Source organism: Astyanax mexicanus, chromosome 19 (assembly GCF_023375975.1).
Source record: "Astyanax mexicanus isolate ESR-SI-001 chromosome 19, AstMex3_surface, whole genome shotgun sequence".
In the NCBI taxonomy this organism is placed as follows: domain Eukaryota; kingdom Metazoa; phylum Chordata; class Actinopteri; order Characiformes; family Acestrorhamphidae; genus Astyanax; species Astyanax mexicanus.
In genome coordinates this window covers 27,575,092-27,596,230 of record NC_064426.1, presented here as the reverse complement: position 1 = coordinate 27,596,230, position 21,139 = coordinate 27,575,092, and the positions used below count along the sequence as shown (strand labels likewise).

General features: G+C 36.6%; 1 protein-coding gene across 11 annotated transcripts in view; it reads left to right on the top strand.

Annotated features, from left to right (window-relative positions):
* Positions 1-21,139, top strand: part of mapk8ip3 (mitogen-activated protein kinase 8 interacting protein 3) — a 70,417-nt gene that overhangs the window by 17,088 nt on the left and 32,190 nt on the right. For 5 of the 11 annotated variants that reach the window (XM_049467660.1, XM_022672280.2, XM_022672237.2 and 2 more), the window contains 9 exons: positions 1,196-1,316; positions 1,474-1,544; positions 2,611-2,699; positions 12,597-12,620; positions 14,959-15,103; positions 17,618-17,840; positions 18,370-18,472; positions 18,985-19,103; positions 19,718-19,729. In XM_049467660.1, coding sequence (XP_049323617.1) covers positions 1,196-1,316; positions 1,474-1,544; positions 2,611-2,699; positions 12,597-12,620; positions 14,959-15,103; positions 17,618-17,840; positions 18,370-18,472; positions 18,985-19,103; positions 19,718-19,729 — 907 coding nt within the window. The remainder of the gene's footprint in view (positions 1-1,195; positions 1,317-1,473; positions 1,545-2,610; positions 2,700-12,596; positions 12,621-14,958; positions 15,104-17,617; positions 17,841-18,369; positions 18,473-18,984; positions 19,104-19,717; positions 19,730-21,139) is intronic. The other 6 variants (XM_022672293.2, XM_022672284.2, XM_022672251.2 and 3 more) reach the window with 2 other exon arrangements.

The following is a 21,139-nucleotide window of genomic DNA, read 5'->3' as shown; positions in this document are numbered from 1 at the left end:
CTGGATTTTGGTACAGTGAGTAAACCAGAGCTCGCTGAACGCAGGCAGCGGGACGGGCAGTATGGTATTAAAAGTTCAGAAAGGTAAACCGGAGCAGTGTTATGTAGAGCTTTGTATGTGAGTAGTAGTACCTTATATGTGATTCGATATGACACAGGCAGCCAGTGTAGGTTTTTGAGTATGTTGATTCAATGCTGTCTGACTTCACTTAGGCTAATAAAAAAGCAGAGACACAAAACCCAAACTGCAAAAAAAGCAGAAATGCTATGCTAGTAGCATTAAATAGCTAAAAACCAGACTACTGCTGCCCTTTGAACTCTTAAACCATCCCCGATATTTTCACCCCAGTTAACAACACAGTTCCCCCTGCAGCTCTGTTCTCTCCCCACCATCAGACTAAACATTTCTGAGCTTAGCACTCTGTTTTTTGTGTGTTTATATCTTAGTGTTTAGGCATTTTTAGGTTGTGATGACTATCTCTTGCTCTCTCTCTTTTTGGGAAGCAGATTGTCAAGTACAAGTACATGACCAGTAGTGGTGACGGAAAAGGCAGGATTTAAACACATGCATTTAAAAGCTGTAAAAAAAATAGTAAAAAAAAAAACAATATTAAGGAATCTTAGTCTACATGTTCCCTGACAGCCAGGTATCTGACAAATTAATTTATGTAAAAATTTAATCTGTTCAAAGTTTCAAACTAAAGCTTCTATGTCATTTTGTTTGATGAAAGTATGAACCACTGTTTACAGGTTAAACATTAGAAATGCTTATCAGCACATGGAATGGGCCTGAGCCAACAAATACATCAGCTCAGAGTTAAGTAACTTAGCCCTAAACAATAGAGCACTCAAGGCACGTAGGCTTGGAAAAGTCACAGAAATGTATTGGTTAAAAAAAGTGTATGAACCCTGCATGTAACAGTTATATAGTTAAGGTAAGTACTAATGAATGTAATGTTATGTATTATGATCATGTATCATTAAATAAGCATGTTTTGTTGTTAAAAACAGAAAGATTAAAGCAACCCTTAAATTACATAAAATTTACACCAACTGATATTTAATAGGTGCAGCTTTTATTAATGTTTTTATAGGTTAATATTCCTTGCCATGAAAATATCTTCCTTAGACTCATATATGCTGCCCTTTGTAAAGTCTCACACAGAATTCTGAACCATGTTTTGTTTGTTTTGCAGAAATTTATAGAATTTGAAGATGCGTTGGAGGCGGAGAAAAAGGACCTCCAGTCACAGGTGGACTTTCTAGAACTGCAGGGAAAACAGCTGGAACTGAAGACCAAGAACTATGCTGACCAGAGTGAATATACACACCATATACACACGAACTACACACACACATACACACACTTAAATATGAACAGTTAGACATGCATGTTAATGGTTTAAACACGTGCCCCTGATTAAGTTTTTTGCTCTTATACCAATGTGGTGCTGTTTCTCTTTTTTTTTCATAGTCTCTCGTTTGGAAGAACGTGAGGGAGATATGAAGAAGGAGTACAATGCTCTTCACCAGCGACACACAGAGGTAACACACCACCTTAGACTATTTTTACACATAAAAATAACTGTTAAAACAGAATTTAGAATATATATTTATTAGTAATGCATCAAAACCAAACAAAATAAAAAATTTGACCAGAGGCCAAATATAGCCTGTTTTTTCACAGGCTTTCATTAAGTTTGCCATGTTTTTCACCACTGAATAAATGAAATAGCGTAAATATAATTTTTGTCTTATTTTTAATAGAAAAAGCTTTTGCAAAATTTCAACAATATCCCAGCATACTGTACATACTAACAAAGCACAATACATTACCAAGCTACAGTAAACATTTACATTTACACAGCTACCTTAGCAGTGCAATTGTAGTCATACATTTATCTCAGGAGTGTAATTCTAATCACAAATTTATTTAAGCAGTGCAACTTTAATCGTATGTTTATCTCAGGAGTGTCATTCTAATCACAAATTTACTTTAGCAGTGCAATTTTAGTCATACATTTACCTTAGTAGTGTCATTTTAATCACAAATTTACTTAAGCAGTGCAATTTTAGTTGTATGTTTACCTCAGCAATGCTACTGAGGTAAAGTCACTGGAGTGAAATCTACACAGAAAAAAGATAACCAGACATTTTTTAAACAAACAGATCAGCTAGCATTACTATCCTAGTCCTGTACAGCTCATACATTTCAGCTATAAATCAAACAGTTTGTAAAGAGGTATGAATACAGTATGTGATAATACAGGAATTTTCACCAGATCTATTCAGAAGTTAATAATGCTATCTGTGATTTGATGATTAAAGTGAAATAAATGCGACTGTGCAGATAATCATGAATAATTTAAACAGTGCCCCCATTGTTGACTTCTGGTCTAATGCCAGGAGAAGGTTAGAGGGGTATAAGGGGTACATCCAGCATTGAACTGTGGACCAGTATGAGTGCTTTCTCTTGAATGATAGTGATTCATCCAATACTTTCAGGATGAGTTGGGGTGTTGGGATAGATAAGGTGGGGTGGGGATCATTCATCATCCTTATCTTACTAATGCAGTCCAATCCTCACAGATGAAATTTTTTTCTCTTCCAGATGATTCAGACCTACGTGGAGCACATTGAACGATCCAAAATGCAACAGGCCGGAAGCAACCAGTCAGATACCACAGGCTGCGGACGGACGTGAGTGTGTGTGTGTGTGTGTGTGAGCTTTTCTTAGGGATATAACAAAGCAACGAAAGCGAAACAAATTTGACAGTGTGCATCACGAAGACCAGATTGTGCATTGTTAAGAGCAGTTTTAGTAATTATTTTTATTATTATTATTAATTATTCTAATATAACTGCCAATGAATTCACCTCAGTGGGCATTCAAATCCAAACATGACAAAGAAATCCCAGAAATCTTTGGTTAGCAGTATCAGTGAATTGATTATGAGGTCTTACCTCAGAAAACAAATTTTCTTGTATAAGTTGTGAGGTTTTCTCATGTGATGTAGGTATAAACACTGGCCAGCAATGTGTCCTAAAAGTGGGTGGCAGATGGATTACCATTCCTCGATCCACAGTGTTGCGTGTACAAGAATACATTATAGAAAGCATGATCACCCACAGTGGACTGTGCAATGGGTGGTAATGACCATGGTCACAGGTGATAATGACCATTAGTGATGATTAATTGTAGTACTTGTTATTGTTAACATAACCTCTAACGTTACATCTGTCCATTTCAATAAGTACACCCATCCCCTATTCACATACCATATGTCTGCACACATGTGTATGTCTGTGTATCTATTTGTGTATGTACACTATATGTCCAAATGTTTGTGGATACCCCTTATAATAATTGCATTTATCTACTTCTACCTATTTTTTTTAAGTCAGCACTTTTAGAGATAAAAGCAGAATAAACTGTTTTTAAATATCCCCGACCTTCCACATAATAACGAAGTATGTTACATTTATCTTAGCTGTGCTATTCTAATCATGAATTTACTTTTGCAGTGTTACAACAAATACAAATAGTCATATATTTACCTCTGCAGTGCTGTTTTAGTCATAAATTTACCTCAGCAGTGCAATTTTAGTCACATATTTACCGTAACAGTGTTATTTTAGACATATATTTACCTCAACAGTGCTAATTTGTCACAATGTACCTCAGCAGTGCGGTATGTCATGTATATACATCACCACTTATATTTAAGTCATATACAGTATGTACCACATAAATTATATTGAAGTTATAAGATATGTTAAGATATATTTTACCTCAACAATTATTTTAGCTATGTATTTACCTTAGTGGTGCTTTTTTGGCATTTATTTTCCTCAACACTGCAATTTTTCATATATATTTACCTTAACACTGCTACTTTAGGCACATGTTTACCTCAGGAGTGCTATTTTTTGTCATAAATTTACTTTAGCAGTGCAATTTTAGTCATACATTTACCCAAACACTGCTGTTTTTGTCATAAATGTACCTCAGCAGTGTTGTTTTTATCACATTATTACCTCACCAGTTCTATTTTGTCATAAATGTACCTCAGTAGTGCAATATTAGTCATATATGTACATCAACACATATTTAACTCATATATGTACATCATAAATTATATTAAAGTCATATATTTTTCTCAACAGCGCCATTTTAGATACATTTTTACCTCAACACATATTTTAGCCATGTATTTACTTTAACTGTGCTATTTTAGGCATTTATTTACCTCAACACTGCAATTTGTGCCATATATTTACTTTAACACTGCTATTTTAGGCACATGCTTACCTCAGCAGTGCTATGTTTGTCATAAATTTACCTCAGCAGTGCAATATTAGTCATGAATGAGCCGCTGTCCCAATAATTTGTCCATATAGTGTATAAAGCACTGTTATACGTTTTGTTTATTCATCTCTGCTGTATGTTTGTGTATTATGTTGTTTGTGTTGTAGGTGCTTGTGTTGTTTGTGTATTTTAGCATACACGTGCTGTTTAATGAGGTGCGTATAGGCAGCTTTAGGATCTTGCTGTAAGATTCAGCCCCCAGTGAGCCATAATTAGAGCATCGTCTAGGAGACGTTGTTGCTAGGAGCTGGATAGTGATGCTGGCTGACAGTCTGTCAGATCCTGCTTAGTCAGAGGCTTTGTCATGTCTGTGACACACACACATATATATATACACACACTCACACACACATCAATACAAATCTGAAGTTAGCACTAGCTTACTGCTCACCTATGCTCTTTTCATTCACACTTTAACAGTACACACACACATACACACATACAGCTCTGGAAAAAAAGAGACCACTTCAGTTTTTGAATCAAATTTCTCTGATTTTGCTATTTATAGGTATATGTTTGAGTAACATGAACATTGTTGTTTTATTCTATAAACTACGGACAACATTTCTCCCAAATTCCAAATAAAAATGGTCATTTAGAGCATTTATTTGCAGAAAATGAGAAATGGCTGAAATAACAAAAAAATGCAGAGCTTTCAGACCTCAAATAATGCAAAGAAGCAATTCATATTCATAAAGTTTTAAGAGTTCAGAAATCAATATTTGGTGGAATAACCCTGGTTTTTAATCACAGTTTACCTGCATCTTGGCATGTTTTCCTCCACCAGTCTTACACACTGCTTTTGAATAAGGTTTTGGCACTCCTGGTGCAAAAAATCAAGCAGTTCAGCTTGGTTTGATGGCTTGTGATCATCCTTTTTCCTTTTGATTATATTCCATCCAGGTTTTCAATTTGGTAAAATCAAAGAAACTCATCATTTTTAAATGGTATCTTTATTTTTTTCCAGAGCTGTATACATGCTGTAGATATAACTGTTTGTATTCTTTTAATTTCCTCTACAGATGTCTTAAATGTGGTAAAGGTAGTGGTTAGTTCATGTTGAGTATGTTTCCAAAACTTCTAACACAGTTTAAGCATTAAACAATGCTTTTAGTAAAGCTAGAACCCATAGTGTCCATAGTTTGTATTTTGTTTCATAGAGCTGGGCAGTATGACAATATTTATCACTATTGTAATGAATGATGTCACATTGAGTCACAACATACTTTTATATGCATTCCAAGGATTAGCAATGCACTAAATATTTCACAACCTTAAATCTTTCAGCAAAAAAGGCTGATTTTGTGCGGACTTATTGACTAATTAATTTATTCTAAATCATAGGTAAATCAAGGTATTTTTTCAGGACAATCAGATGCCAAGACACAAAATGGAGCAAAAAAGATGTCAGAGTTATCTTAAAGTTATCAACAGACAGGAAGCTACCAATAATCCAGCTTGGAAAAACAGTCAGCATCATGGTTAAAACACTGAGCATGGCGGACTTCCGGTATGGCGCCGACACTAGCAGCAGCTTAAGTTTCAGGCTCCCAGACGGTCTTACTCCCCCTTCAACAAATACTGAGGATTCAAGTAGATTTTTTTTTTCTTTTTATGCCATGAAAGGGGGGCACAAGAGAAAGACAAGAGGAAATTTGGATCAAAACCCCAAAACGGACGACAAACCCTCGAATGTAAGTGAAAACGCCAGCGACGACGCTAGCAATCTCACCGAGTATCAAGCTATGGAAGCTATCCAAGCTAACATCATTACTGAGATAAAGGAGATCCGTTCGGACGTGAAAAAAGAACTCGGCGAAACTGTGCTTATGTTGAAAAAGGAACTGGTGGGCTTTAGAGAAGAAGTCAATCAGAAGCTGAACTCTATCAGATCTGACCTGAAAGAAATAACTGGTAGAGTCGAGGAGACGGAGCAGCGAGTAGCCGAAATGGAGGAGTGGAGCACCGAAGCTAAGCAGGTACTCTCCCACACTTTGGAGCTCCAGGAGAGCATTCAAGCTCAGCTAACAGACCTAGAGGCGCGCTCACGCAGAAATAACATACGCATACATGGGATTGTGGAGGGAGCCGAGGGAGACAATATGGAGGTATTTCTGGAAAAGTTTCTCACAACAGAGTTGTCCCTCCCCGACGCTACCCTCGGTATACAGCGCTCCCACCGGTCTCTCGGACCCAAACCACCGCAAGGCTCTAACCCGAGGTCTATAGTGGTCTGTTTCCAGGAGTATAAAACCAAAGAGCTGGTGCTCCGCTCCGCTTGGAAAAAGAAGGAGATACACCATAGTGGCAGAAGGGTGTTTTTTGAGCAAGACTACCCGTCTGAAATACTGGGAAAAAGAAAAGCCTTTTCCACAATCAGGAAAGCGCTTAAAGAAAGGGGGCTCCGTTTCCAGACCATTTACCCAGCGAAACTCCGGGTCTTTTTGGACACCGGACCAATTGTTTACAACAGCGCTGCGGAGGCGAGAGAGGATCTGAAGAAAAGAGGAATAGACTCTCTTGAAGCTGAGGTCACTGAACGAGGCGCACACTCGTTGAGAATGAAAGATCTCTCATGGGAACCAGCGGGAGGAACATCACGCAGGCAACGCGAGGCTCGATTTAGGCATATTCAGGAGAAGCTGAAGGGATTCCGCCACCATGCCGATACTACACGAGAGCCCGCAAACATTTAAAGAACTGGATAGCTTCCCATAACATCTGGTAAAAGCACTTATTTAGTAACTTGAACACTTTGGACACTGAAATATAAAGCTTACGTGAGAATTTCCTGTTATAAGCCCAAACTTTGAAACTGACCGTATGTCTGGTGATTGATGTTTGCGTTTTATGTGCACTGTTCTGATGCCGAACGGCCAGAAATACCAGATCGCACAGGGAAGGGCCCCTCTAGGTCGTAGGGCTTCCCTTCCTAATTCAGAAGTTGAGTTCATACTTCAGAAATGGAAGTCACTTTTGTTAAATTTGTGTATTAGTCAGTTAAGTTTCCTTTTATGTTTCAGGCAGATTCATTGCTCAAAGCATCTAGTGATATTTAAATACTGTGGTAAAGAGTTTTTCATTTTTTGACAAGGGAAATGCATCATCAAAAATATAAAATAATTACTCTTAATGTGAACGGGTTACATAATCCTATCAAACGAAGTAAGGCAATATCTAAAATGAAAAAAGAAAAACATGATATAATTTTTTGGCAGGAGACACATCTTTCGAATATTGAACATGAGAAGTTGCGAAAAATGGGATTTAAAAACCTATATTATTCTTCTTTTGAAAAGAAAAACACAAGAGGGGTAGCTATACTTATCCCAAACAGAATTAATTTCCAGTTTTCATCACAGATTATCGATAAAGAGGGACGTTACATAATGGTGAAGGGACTTCTTGATCACAAAGAAATTACATTGCTGAATGTATACAGACCACCAGGTAGCGATAAAAAACTGATTAAGAAGATTTTTAATATGATATTGTTAGAAACATCAGGGGTGCTGATATGTGGTGGGGACTGGAATATTCATTTACACCCCTCCTTAGACTCCTCAAGTAGAATAAAGACTATAAACCCTGATGCAAAATACATTAATAAATTACTTAAAGAATCGGGTTTGGTAGATATGTGGAGGGATCTTCATCCACTTGATAAACATTTCACTTTCTTTTCCCATGCGCATTCCGTTTATACAAGGATTGATTATTTTTTCATGTTTAACTCAGACAGACATAGGATTCTGAACTGTGAAATAGGGATAAGAGACATCTCTGACCATGCAGGTGTATATTTAACATTACATTTGGACAATATGCCCAAGGAGACTGCATGGAGGCTTAACACCAGTGTTCTGAATGACCCTCAGTGTGTAAAATATATAAAGAAAGAATTTGAAGACTACATGATTAATAACAATAATGAAACAGTAAGCCCCAGCATATTGTGGGATGCCGCAAAAGCTGTAATTAGAGGTAAACTTATAATGTGGACAGCTCAAAAAAAGAAGGAAAGAGGAAAAGAAATTAGAGATTTAACCGAAACATTAAAACACCTGGAAAGTAAACACATGATACATAATGAAGCTAGTGTTTTAGATCAGATTCGAAATACAAAGCAACATTTAAATGAATTGTATGAAAATAAAATAGAGCAGAAACTGAAACTAATTAAACAAAATTATTATGAGAATGGCCCAAAATTCAAAAAAATATTGGCATGGAGATTGCGTAAACAACAAGCAGAGAGATTTATACAAAAAGTAAAGGACCCCCAGACTAATAAAATGTGTGACAAAATGGAAGACATACAACATTCTTTTGAAAAGTATTACACAAAGTTATATGCCCAACCCTCAGCAGCTGAATTAGAAGACACATTACAATTTTTGATGTCTTTGGACTTACCATCAATAGGAACTAAACAAAATGAAAAATTAACTCAGGAGATAACGGAAGAAGAAATAAACAGAGCTATATCAAGATTGAAAACTAATAAAATGCCAGGTGCTGACGGTTACCCATCAGAATGGTATAAGATCCTAAGAAAGATAATAATACCACTGCTTAAAGACTGCTTTAACTATGTACTCAAAGGGGGAGAGCCCCCACCATCCTGGAGACAAGCAATAATCTCAGTAATCCCTAAAACAGGTAAAGATATTACAGATTGTGGCTCCTATAGACCTATTTCTGTTCTAAATATTGATTATAGGTTATTCGCATCAATACTAGCAATACGATTGGAGGATATCATCCCAGACCTGATAGATACAGATCAAACTGGTTTTGTTAAAAATAGACATACCCAAGATAATGTGAGACGCACTCTTTACCTTATTGAGCATATGAAAAACAGTCACACTGACTCTTTAGTTCTAAGTCTGGATGCCGAGAAGGCATTCGACTCAGTTCGATGGGAATATCTGTATTTGGCCCTTGAAAAATTTGGATTTAATAACCAAGTGATTAGCTGTCTGAAATCTTTGTATTGCTCTCCAATGGCCAGAATTAAAATAAACGGAAATTTATCTAAACCAGTATCTCTTGAGAGAGGATGCAGACAGGGATGCCCACTTAGCCCCACACTTTTTACTCTTTTTATAGAACCACTAGCACAGACAATTAGAGAGGATAAAAATATAACAGGAGTGATTATTAAAAATACAGAATATAAGATATGTCTATACGCAGATGACATACTTTTGACACTAACTAAGCCTCAAGTGAGTTTACCTAAAATATTATCTCAGCTCAAAACATTTGGAACATACTCAGGTTATAAGCTTAATTTACACAAAACTCAAATTCTAACGTTTAATTATAACCCACAAGTAGGAGTTAACAAAAAACAAATGTTTAAATGGGAAAACTCTTCTATTAAATATTTAGGAGTGCATATACCTAAAGACTTATCTGCTATCTATATGCAAAACTATATCCCAATAACAGCCGAAATTAAGTCAGACCTTAACCGTTGGTCATCATTGCCAATGAACATGTCCAACCGAATAGATGTTATAAAAATGAATATATTACCTAGGCTGCTTTTTCTTTTTCAATCATTACCCGTGGAAATACCTCATAAACAGTTTTGCGAGTGGAAAAGAATGATCTCAACCTTTATTTGGGGGAAACAAAAACCAAGAATTAGATTACGAACATTACAACTACCCAAAAATCAGGGCGGAATGGCCGTACCCTGTTTAGAAGACTATTATAAAGCGGCACAGGTACGATTTCTGGTATGTTGGTGTAATTCAGACCTTGAGGCAAAATGGAAAGATTTAGAACAAAGTCAACTAGATGTACCCTTGCAATCTATATTAGGAGACAAAAACCTCTTAAAGAAATACTTAGTTAAAATGAAAAATTGGATTACGGTCCCTCTAAATATTTGGTATAAAGAATTGAAAAATTCAGAATTTGAAAGAAATGTACGAATTTTGCGCTGGGTAGCATATGTCACAGAATTCACACCAGCAAAGCTAGATGTTAGGTTTAAATACTGGATAAATAGGGGTATAACATCATACTGCACAGTATTTGCCAGAAAGGATATAGAAAGTTTTCAGCAACTTACAAAAAAATATAGTCTGGAAAAACAAGATTTCTTTAGATATCTTCAAATGAGATCTTATTTTGAAAAAAACATTAAAACAGTGGGAGAGAAGGGACTGACTTTAATTAAAATATTTACTGACTCATACAAAGGGAACACCAACCGAGGTCTAATTTCTAGGATCTACTCATCATTACAGCTGGAAAAGGGGTTCTCCACAATGTATGTCAAATCAAGATGGGAAAAAGAGGCTAATATAATGTTAACTGAGGATGATTGGACAAACATATGTAGGACATTGTCTACTACCTCTAGCTCAAGTCTATGGAGGGAATTTACTTGGAAAAATATTTTAAGATTTTTTATAACTCCAAATATCAAAAAGGTACAAAGCAACAACCCTGCACATGGTCAGTGCTGGAGGATATGTGGCAATATGTCTGCTGGTCCTTTCCACATATTTTGGGATTGCCCAAACATTTCTGAATATTGGGTTGATGTGGTAAAGGAGATTAGATCAATACTCAATTACGATCTTGATTTCAATTTTAGTGTCATTTATCTGGGAAATGTACCAGCCGAATTAAGAAACTCGGATAGGTATTTGTTACAAATACTATTAGCGGGTAGTAAAAAAGCAATAACTAAAAAGTGGCTGAGTAAAGAATCCCCAACTCTTTCTGATTGGGTTGAAATTGTTCAGGAGATTTATGTCATGGAGAAAATGACCTTTTCAATAAGACAATCGGCTAAAAGATTTAAAACATACTGGGGAAACTGGAAATCCTACCTGGCTCTGAGCTGATTTACCTTATTGATTCATAAATTGAAATTCACATTTTAGACTTCTTTTTGTTTTGTGCCCTCACAGGACTTGCCTTTATTTTCTTTGCCTACTTAATGTAAATATATGTATAGCATTTACATGACCCTTTGAAGACCCTTGTCAAATGCCTGATCTGCCTTCTCTGTTGTTTTTTTTTTTTTTTTTTTTTTTTTTGTTGTTTGTCCTTTATATGTTAAAAGACAATAAAAAATAAAGTTTAAAAAAAAAAAAAAAAAACACTGAGCATGGCTATTAACATTCCCACTAAAAACTTGAACCCAGCCAAGATCGGTTGCTGTGTCTGTTAGCATTGTAGCTTTTAACTCAGCTGAGCACCACTGTTAGCACTGCGGCTAAACCGCGCCAACCCAGGCAAAGCCAGTTGCTGGGTTTGTTAGCATATCGGCTTTTAATCCGTCTAAGCTTGGCTGTTAGCATTGACGCTAAAAACTCCAACCCAGACAAGGCCAGTTGCTGTGTCTCTTAGCATATCGGCTTTTATCTCAGCTGAGCCTGGCTGTTTGGCATCGCAGCTAAACTGCTCCATCCCAGGCAAAGCCAGTTGCTGTGTCTGTTAGCTTTTTGGCTTTTAACCTGTCTAAGCTTGGCTGTTAGCATTGACACTAAAACTCCAACCCAGCTGAGGCCGGGTGCTGTGTCTGTTAGCATATTGGCTTTTAACTCTAACTCAACAGCTAAGCCTGGCTGTTGGCATCGCGGCTAAACTGCTCCAACCCACGTGAGGCCAGCTGCTGTGTCTGTTCACTATTGCGTTTTTTACCCGGCTGTTAGCACTGTGTTTAATTATTAACAAACTTACCAAAAACCTGCAAAAAACATGTTTAGAATTAAGCAATCAAAATTCAACCACATAATATTCTCAAATTTCAGTTTGGGTTAAAAATGTTAGTTGGTTCTTTTCTAATCAGTACTCGGGTTCTTACATGCCAATTACGATGACGTTTACGCCATACTGCCCAACTCCAGTGATTTAGAATGTCGCTGTCCAATGAAAACATGCATCTTCAAAACAGCAACTTATTTAGCAGCAGCAATTTATTTCAGGTAATTTTGAAAAAAGTTTATTGGTCTGTTCAAGATAGTTGGTTTTCATTGGACAGCTATTATGTGTGTTTGTGGTGTAGGACTGCTCATATGTGATGTGTCTCTCTGTCTGTTTGTCTCTGTGTTCACTTTCTAATCTGCATCTCTCCGGTTGTGCCGCTCTCTCTTTTTCTTTCTTTCTTTGTCTATCTATCTCTTTCTCTCTCTTTCTCTCTCTCTCTCTCTCTCTCTTTTTCTGTGCGTGTGCCGCTGTGTTTGTCTTCTCAGTCAACGCAACACCTGGAGGAAAAGGTAAAAATGCCCCACAATCCTCTCTGCCTTATTTCTCCCTTCCTGCCCCAGCTAAAATTGAATACCTTGTTCTGGAATACAAGTCAGAAATTAAAGACCAGACCCTGTCCAATTTAGCCTCGCTTCATTCTCAGACCTCTTTCTCCTCTATGTGCTTGCGTGTGTCCATGCTTGTGTGTCCATTTCTGTGTCTTAATTCATGCCTCACTGTTTTCTTAAAGGAACTGTTTGATGAAAAAAAAATGAAACATTGCACAATTCACTGCTTAATTCAGATGTAATCAGTCAGCCAAGGCTTGTCTGGTGTCTAAAGCTTTAGTTAGTTTTGTGCTATGAAATAAAAAAGCTAAGCCACCATGAATTAGCACTGTGCAAACTACAGATCTAAATCATCACACACTTGCCTTATGAACCATATCATGTTGTTAGCTAATCGCAAATGCTGGGAAATTAAAAAAAATATTTTTACCAAACCATATTTTCTACCTGCAAGCTGAGCCTAGCAATAGTTGAGTAGTTGACCTTAGTTTGGATCTGTACATACAGTCTCAAATAAATATAGATTATAAACCTAAACCTAATCTGACTGTATATTCATTTCAGAACACCACCTTTCCCCATATCCTAGTACATAAAATAATGCCCCATGCATATTAACCTGTTTTACTTCAAAATATGTAAAGAAAGACAATTGCATTCTAGTAATAATAAACCTTTCATTATTTGTAGGTATTAGTCTAAAATACAGGGCCAGAAACTGCATAAACAAATCAAAAGAAGTCATCTCTGTTTTTGGACAACTTTTTATATTCATAATATGATGTCTGATGACTGGTTTTGTTGTAAATTAAATAGAAATAAAACTGCTCACTAAATGGCACACTAAATTAGGTCACTACTACAAGACAAAATACAGAATATCCAAGAAGAAAAATAAAAGAAGAAGAGGAAGAAAGTCTTGTACATCCTAAAAATATGACAAAACACAATATGCTTATTCTGCACTCTACACTGATCTGTTTTACTGTGTGCATTATAAACAGAACAGCAGCTTTAGACCAGTGAAAATTATTTCACCATTTTTATGTCACCAACAGGAAAAAAAATCTAATTTTAATTAGTAAATAGGTATAAGTAAAAAGACTTATACCTTTTTTATCTTGATGGGCATATAATACACAGTACACTGTAATAGCATGATTATAAACTATATTGCGAAAAAAATATCCACTGTTGATGTAAAGCCTGGATGCAGCTGCTCAGCCATGGAAATTCAATTTGTAAAGATCTATACCCTCTCAAGCTAATATTCTTAAGCTAATCTGAAGACCACATGAAGTTTGGAGGTCTTTAGAGATTGATTCTGCATAAAGTTGATGACCTCTGCCCAGTATGCTTCACAGCTACTCACTCGTCCCCAGTCGCTTCCACGTTGTTATAATATCACTGACAGTTGACTGTGGAATATTTATTAGTGAGGGAGTTTCATGACTGAACTAGTTTCACAGGTGTGAATATACATTTGGCAAATGTAGTGTTTTTTAGCTTCCAGGTTTGCCTGAAAAGGTAATGTGATTAGCTGGTTGTGCTCAAAAGATGATCAGCAATTGGCTCTAATTAATGCTTTTAAATCCAGGATAATTTGGTGTAGCGTGGTGTGCTTGCCCAGCTAGCAGTACAATTGATTAATAGTAGTAGCTAATAGGGCTGCAACGATTAGTTGATATATTCAACAATGTCGATTATTTAATTTTGTCGACTAATCATTAAATTATTTACAAAAACTGCTGGGAACAGAAGCACAATGGGAGATGGGTAAATGTCTTACTCACACAGGTTACACTCAACTTAGTCTGTATTTCCAAAAGTGGCCAAACTCAATAGTTTAATAATACATATTTAATCATTAAATGTCAGTGATTTCCATGTTTGAACAACATCTACACATTTAAATGCCTTTGAAATATCATGTTTAGCTGTTTTTTTGTTGTTTTTAAAGATGGAGGACATGGCAGAAATAATCATTGACTAATCGACTAATCGAAAAAATAATCATCAGATTAGTCGACTACCAAAATAATCATTAGTTACAGCCCTAGTAGCTAATACCTACTTCAACATAAACTCTACTCCTGGTTTGAAGCAAGTGTGTGATAATCTAGAAAACAGTTTATATAATCCGTATCAATAGAGTTGATGCCTTGGTAGCTTAACACGTGACTTGTCTTGGCTAATTAACTTTTAGTCTGAGCATTTTACAGTATTATATCTCATATTTAATCCCTGATCTCCTTTTGTTCTATTTCCTCTCTCTTTTTCTATCTCTCTCTGTCTTTAGTAAAGTGGAGCGCCCCCCTTCGCTGAGTCTCTTTCCCACTGGGGATGGTATGGTACGTGGGGGTCCCGGGGGGGCTAGGACCGCCACGTCAGACGCCTGGCATGCTAGTGATCTGGGCCGAGCCGCCTACGCCCCTGGCTTCCAGGTGCTTCAGATAGACATGCCGCAGTCCCGCGCCGGGGGAAGGAGTCGTGACCTCATCGTGCTGTCTGCCACACTCCCTTACACCTGCTCGCGTCGTTAACAAACCCGTTCTTTAAGAGCGCAATATTTCCACCCAGATGTTTTGTTTTTGTCTCCCTGAGCAGTTAACTGTGAGGACGCCAGCAGGCCTACGGGGGTGCATGATTTTTATTTAGATGTTTTATTTTTTTTTGGTTTCTCGTTTAACACACTGTGTGTTTACCTCTGTTCTCTGCCACTGTAGACACAACTTCAGTGTTGTTGCGTCTCTGATTGTAGAAGTATGGATGCACTCTAAATATACAGAGACAGGCAGACGAAAGGTTCTGTCCTGTCGGATCCTGAGACGAGAGCTTTGAGGATGAAGCGCAAATTACGAGTTACAAATAATAAGGCACTGTTCATTGTTGTGAGAGCAGTTTTACATGCATTCATAATTTGTATGCAACTGCTGATGTGTGGCCAGCAGATTTGTAATTTTTTTTCTCATAATAAGACACAGAAAAATACAGATTCTAGACTTGCATCAGTGAAAGAAATATACAAGATGCCAGCTTCCATACTTCCAGTTTTCTATGTGACTCATTCATCACATGAGTCTGGGCACTGTTATTTATTTTGTTGGTTTCTGAATTAAGACTTTGATGGTTAAAAGATGGTTGCATTACATCAAAGTGCACACATTAAGTGTTAATTCTGGATAAGTGCATGTGTGTGCACCTAAATGGAGATACTGACAAAGTCTATCTCTCGTTCTGTCTATCTCTCTGTCTGTCTATCTATCTATGTATCGATCTATCTATCTATCTACTTATGTATCTATATACGTAGTAGGGGTGCACCAAAATGTACAGTTTTGGCAAACGAAATAAAACATTAAAATAAACTGCAGATCAATGCAGAATCACGGACACATATGGAGACTGTGTGTTCAGATTTGGTCATAGGTTGCTTGGTCTGTATATAACCCTCAGGGGGTTAGCCAGTTCAATACAGAATTCTCACTGGGGGATTCTTACAAGTCTGAAAAGATTCATATAAGATCATACAGGAGAATAAGTTGTTGGGTTTATGGTAAAACCAGCTGCAGTACATGCTGTTGATAATAAATCATACATATTTCTTAATCAGAGTAAAAACATATTAGCATTAGAAGACGATTACTTTACCTACACTTTTGCATTTTGTGAGTTTCAGTCAAATAAAATATCTTCAATAATACATTTTATATATAACTTAAAATATAACTTAAAATCTTATCTCGTAAACCCAATATTAACTGTCTTGCCTCGTCTCATGAGATGAGTGTCTCATTACGCCCCAAATTAACATTGCCAATTTTCTCACAGTTAAATAATTTACATAGCCTTAGTGTAATTTGAAAATAAAGAAAAGCAAATGCAAAACTAAAAAAAAAAGTCTACAAAAATTGCCTCAAGTAGTGCTACTCAAGCCACAAATAACTGAAATTTACACAGAGATACAGCTAGTCTTTTTGCATACAAACAAATGCTAAGGCTAACTTAGCTACTGTAGTTCTGTAGTTCAGCTAACTATAGTTACAGCTTGTGTGTTTTAGCTGGAAAACAGCTAAACAGCTTAGCTTGTAAAGGTAGATGTAGAACACCTAATGCCAAGCATAATATGTGATAATAAATGCTTGTTTAAAGGTTAAAAATTAACTTTAACCTGCCGGTTGTTGGCTCTCCCTAGTTGGCGCTGCTGCTAAAAAAATCTTAAGGTTCGGGAAAACACTGCAACATGACTAATAATAAACTAATCATTGTTCAGTATTTACTTTATAATTATTCCAAATAATTTCGGTTGCCAAATTTTTGGTGCATCCCTAATCATATATACAGCTCTGGAAAATATTAAGAGACCACTTCAGTTTCTGAATCAGTTTCTCTGATTTTGCTATTTATAGGTATATATTTGAGTAAAATGAACATTGTTGTTTTATTTTATAAACAACGGACAACATTTCTCCCAAATATTAAATAAAAATATTGTCATTTAGAGCATTTATTTACAGAAAATGAGAAATGGCTAAAAAAAAGATGCAGAGCTTTCAGATCTCAAATAATACAATTGATATTCATAAAGTTTTAAGAGTTCAGAAATCAATATTTGGTGGAATAACCCTGGTTTTTAATCACAGTTTTCGTGCGTCTTGGCATGTTCTCCTCCACCAGTTTTGCAGACTACTTTTGAATAAATTTATGCCACTCCTGGTGCAAAAATTCAAGCAGTTCATCTTGGTTTGATGGCTTGTGATCATCCATCCTCCTCTTGATTATATTCCAGATGTTTTCAATTTAGTAAAAAAAAAAAAAAAAAAAGAAATTCATAATTTTTAGGAGGTCTCATTTTTTTTCCAGAGCCATATAAATGTATATATATATATACTGTAGTATAAATGTAGTGAGTGTGTAAGTGAAGTAAGATGTGTGTGTTTCTGCTTTCTACCTTTAAGGAGGATGGCTCAGAGTCAGACTCCGTCGCGGCCACGCCCAGCAGCACCGGCAGCAACACACCCACATCGTCTGTTCCCTCAGCAACCGCCACACCTCTCAACGAGTCTATGCTGCCCTCTGGGGAGTTTGAAGTATCCCGAGGCCGTGGGCGAAAGAACGCCAAGAGACTGAGCAGAAACATGGAGGTGCAGGTCTCCCAGGAGACCAGAAACGTCAGCATTGGTGAGAAAAAGAGAGAGAGACATAGAGAGAATAATAATAAAAATAATAGAATAACCTGCCTTTTTAAAGAAAAATCAATTATAAAACTATAAAAATTATAAAAATATTATACAGTGATAAAACACAGACAGACAAACCAACAAAGCCAGGAACTGGGGGAGCAGGGGGTAGTGTGTGCCTTCTGTCACTGCTAAAAAAACCCAGAACATTAATAGAAACACTGAATTTGTGTCCGAAAATAAATTAATAATTGTTTAGTATAAATTATTCAGTATTTTTTACTTTGACACCCAAAGTGCATTTTGGCTGAATATTATCGGTTGCCAAATAAAATTGGTTCATCCCTAGAACTTATAAAACGTAACTTGCCTGTCATTGTATGAACAGTAGTAAATTATTAAGAATACACTATGAGATCCACTTTAAGTTTAATGACAAATATGTTATAAAGTTTAAGAAAATTAAGTAAAATTAATGTTGTGGATCTGTTTGTTTGTGTGTGTGTGTGTGTGTGTGTGTGCGTGTGCAGGTATGGGGAGCAGTGATGAGTGGTCAGAATTTCAGGAGATCATTGATTCCACACCCGAGTTAGACATGTGCATGGATCCTCGTATTTATGGTGGGGGAAACAGGTATGTAAATAGATTTGTGCAATTTACAGTTGACTATGTACAAGTTTACAAAAGTCTACAAGCAGTTCCACTTAATGCAGGAATTCAATTGTCCAAGTTCTATTGTTATGTAGTAGTGTTTTTTTTATTAGTGGTTATAATCCAATATATTATAATATATATTGTGAGATACTGTCTTCAAAATATAGGTGAAATCTCAAAGTATAAAAAAACACACCATCAAATTAGTAAAATAAAGTAGATTTTTATCCAATCAGAACAGTGCAATCTGAAGACTGTTATCTAGCAGTTGACAAAAATAACACAAGACAAGATGAACTGCCATGAATCTTTGCATATAAACAATTAAATCAAAATTTATACAGTATTGCAAAAGCTAATATTGCTTTTATTGCTTCTTTGATATATTGATATTGTTTTACGCTACTACTACACTACAGCAGTATATTATACATTAATAATGCTTCTCGATTAGGAGTAATGGCTCTTTCTTAGACATATTTTTGTTCCAGTCCTTCTCAGGGCATCGTGAATGAAGCTTTTGGCATCAACACAGACTCCCTCTATCACGAGATCAAAGACGCAAAGTGTGGCATCATCGGTGATGTGGATTCGGGGGCGGAGCTTCTTGGTAAGCCGCTTTAGTCCAGCTGGATTTTTTTTTACTTTCTGACCTTTTCACCTTGAGCGTATTATTGCTTTATTGATAGCTTTGTAATAAATGCAGGTGTGATGGATGTTTCGTTCCTGTTCATAACCTGCATTTATGATTTCTCGTTATGTTTTAGTATTTATTTTTTAAGTGCGATGTTAAGCGATGTGTCTTAGGCCATGATTGTTGCTCTTTGCACTTTGACCCGCATGATGTTTTGTATGCAGTATCCACATTGCTGGATGTACCTGCGCTCCCTCACTGCCACAGGCTGCTGGGATTTCACTCCTGCCCCATGGCTGCAGCACCCCTCCCCCTTTAAATCATCAATTGCAATGTTACTGCAATAGAGGGAACACTTTCATTTGATTCTGTTTGGATGAAAGAGTGTCGCTTTGATTCATTTCAGCTCTTCTTTAGGTTGGGTCTTCTCCGCTTGTGTTTTTGGTTTTACTGTGAAGGCAGAACTTCATTTGATTTGTTTATCTCAGTGTGAAGGTGGAGCTTTGATTTGAATGGCCGTCTCACTCACTGACCCTTGACCCCTCTCTGTGCTTCCTTCCTGTGTGTGCTACTCCTGGCCATGCCCCTAGGGGAATTCTCAGGTGTGTATCCAATCACTGATTGGTCCATATTGTTTTCTTTATTTCTCTGCTCTTTTTATTTTTACACTTTGTCTTGTTTTGTATAAAATAAACATTGAGAGTAGTGTGATTGTTTTGTAGATTCAGAGAATATTGGACTTTAAAGCAAAACTATGTATCAGTTTTACTTTACTAAACTAATAGATTTAAAATAATTTTATATGGGTTTCCTGACTGTAATAGGAAGAATGACATATCTATGCCACTTTAAATTTTGAAGGCTTCTATGCTGGTTCTGTATCGTCAGCTTGTCAACAAATGCATGCGTACAGCTGTCAGTTACATTACATTACATTACATAACAGTTGGCAGACGCTTTTGTCCAAAGCGACTTACAATAGTCAAGTACAAAAGTAATAGAAGGTAATAACATCTTTAGATAGGGCTTAAAGGAGGTCAAAGGGAAATAATGGGATAGAGGAGTGACGGAGGGGAAGAGGAATTAGGTTAGAAGTAGTTAGTGCGTTAGAGGTGTTAAGAGAGTAAGAGGGAGCTTTAAGAATGAAGGAAGATTAGCATAGTAAATTGCTACCCAGACCATTTTCAGGAGATCTACCACCATCCACTCCTAATTAAAAACCTAGCACATGATCCAGGTAATCAAAACCATTATAAGCATCTCAATATTATATTATTATTATTCATCACTGAGGTTAAATGTAGGCCCAATCCCATTACACCCCTTGACCCCACCATTTAGCTCTATCCCTCTGTTTTGCACATCCACCACTAGGGGTAGGATGTCTTGATTCTTGTTAGACTGGAGGGATTCGAGAACTATTAGGGCTACATGGCCCTTCAAACTGACAATTTTTCAGAGGCACACACAAAACAGAGGGTTATTAGAAATCACTAGAAAGATGGTGGCACAAGCGACCAAAGAAACCCACCAACCCAAATATTTTCCTTGTTAAAAATGACGATAACCACTATATTACCATTGTTTAATGTCTAGCTAGCGACATCTCCTGTTCCAATTTAAAGGATACAACAGAGAGCAGGCGCTGCATCATTTAAGGTGGCTACCTAGATAAATTTCCTGTTCAACCTTAAATGATGCAGCCTCTGCTAAAGTCTTCTTCAAGGGTAAGGTTTACCCTCCAAACCAAGGGGATATGGGTACAAATTATAAAAGGGATTGGGCAATACAATTGTTATATCCAGCTCCTTAATAGCTATAAGACATCCTTTGCTTTTAGTTTGGCGAAAGTGTTTTGCTCCTTCAGAAAAAATCAGACGTGGTTTTCCGAAAGGCCTATTCATACCAACTTCAATGTTTAAAAAAAAATAATAATAATCTCGATTCGGTTAATCGCAATTTCTTTCTTCTCAGGATGTTAGAGTTTAATATTAGATATTACAATGTATATA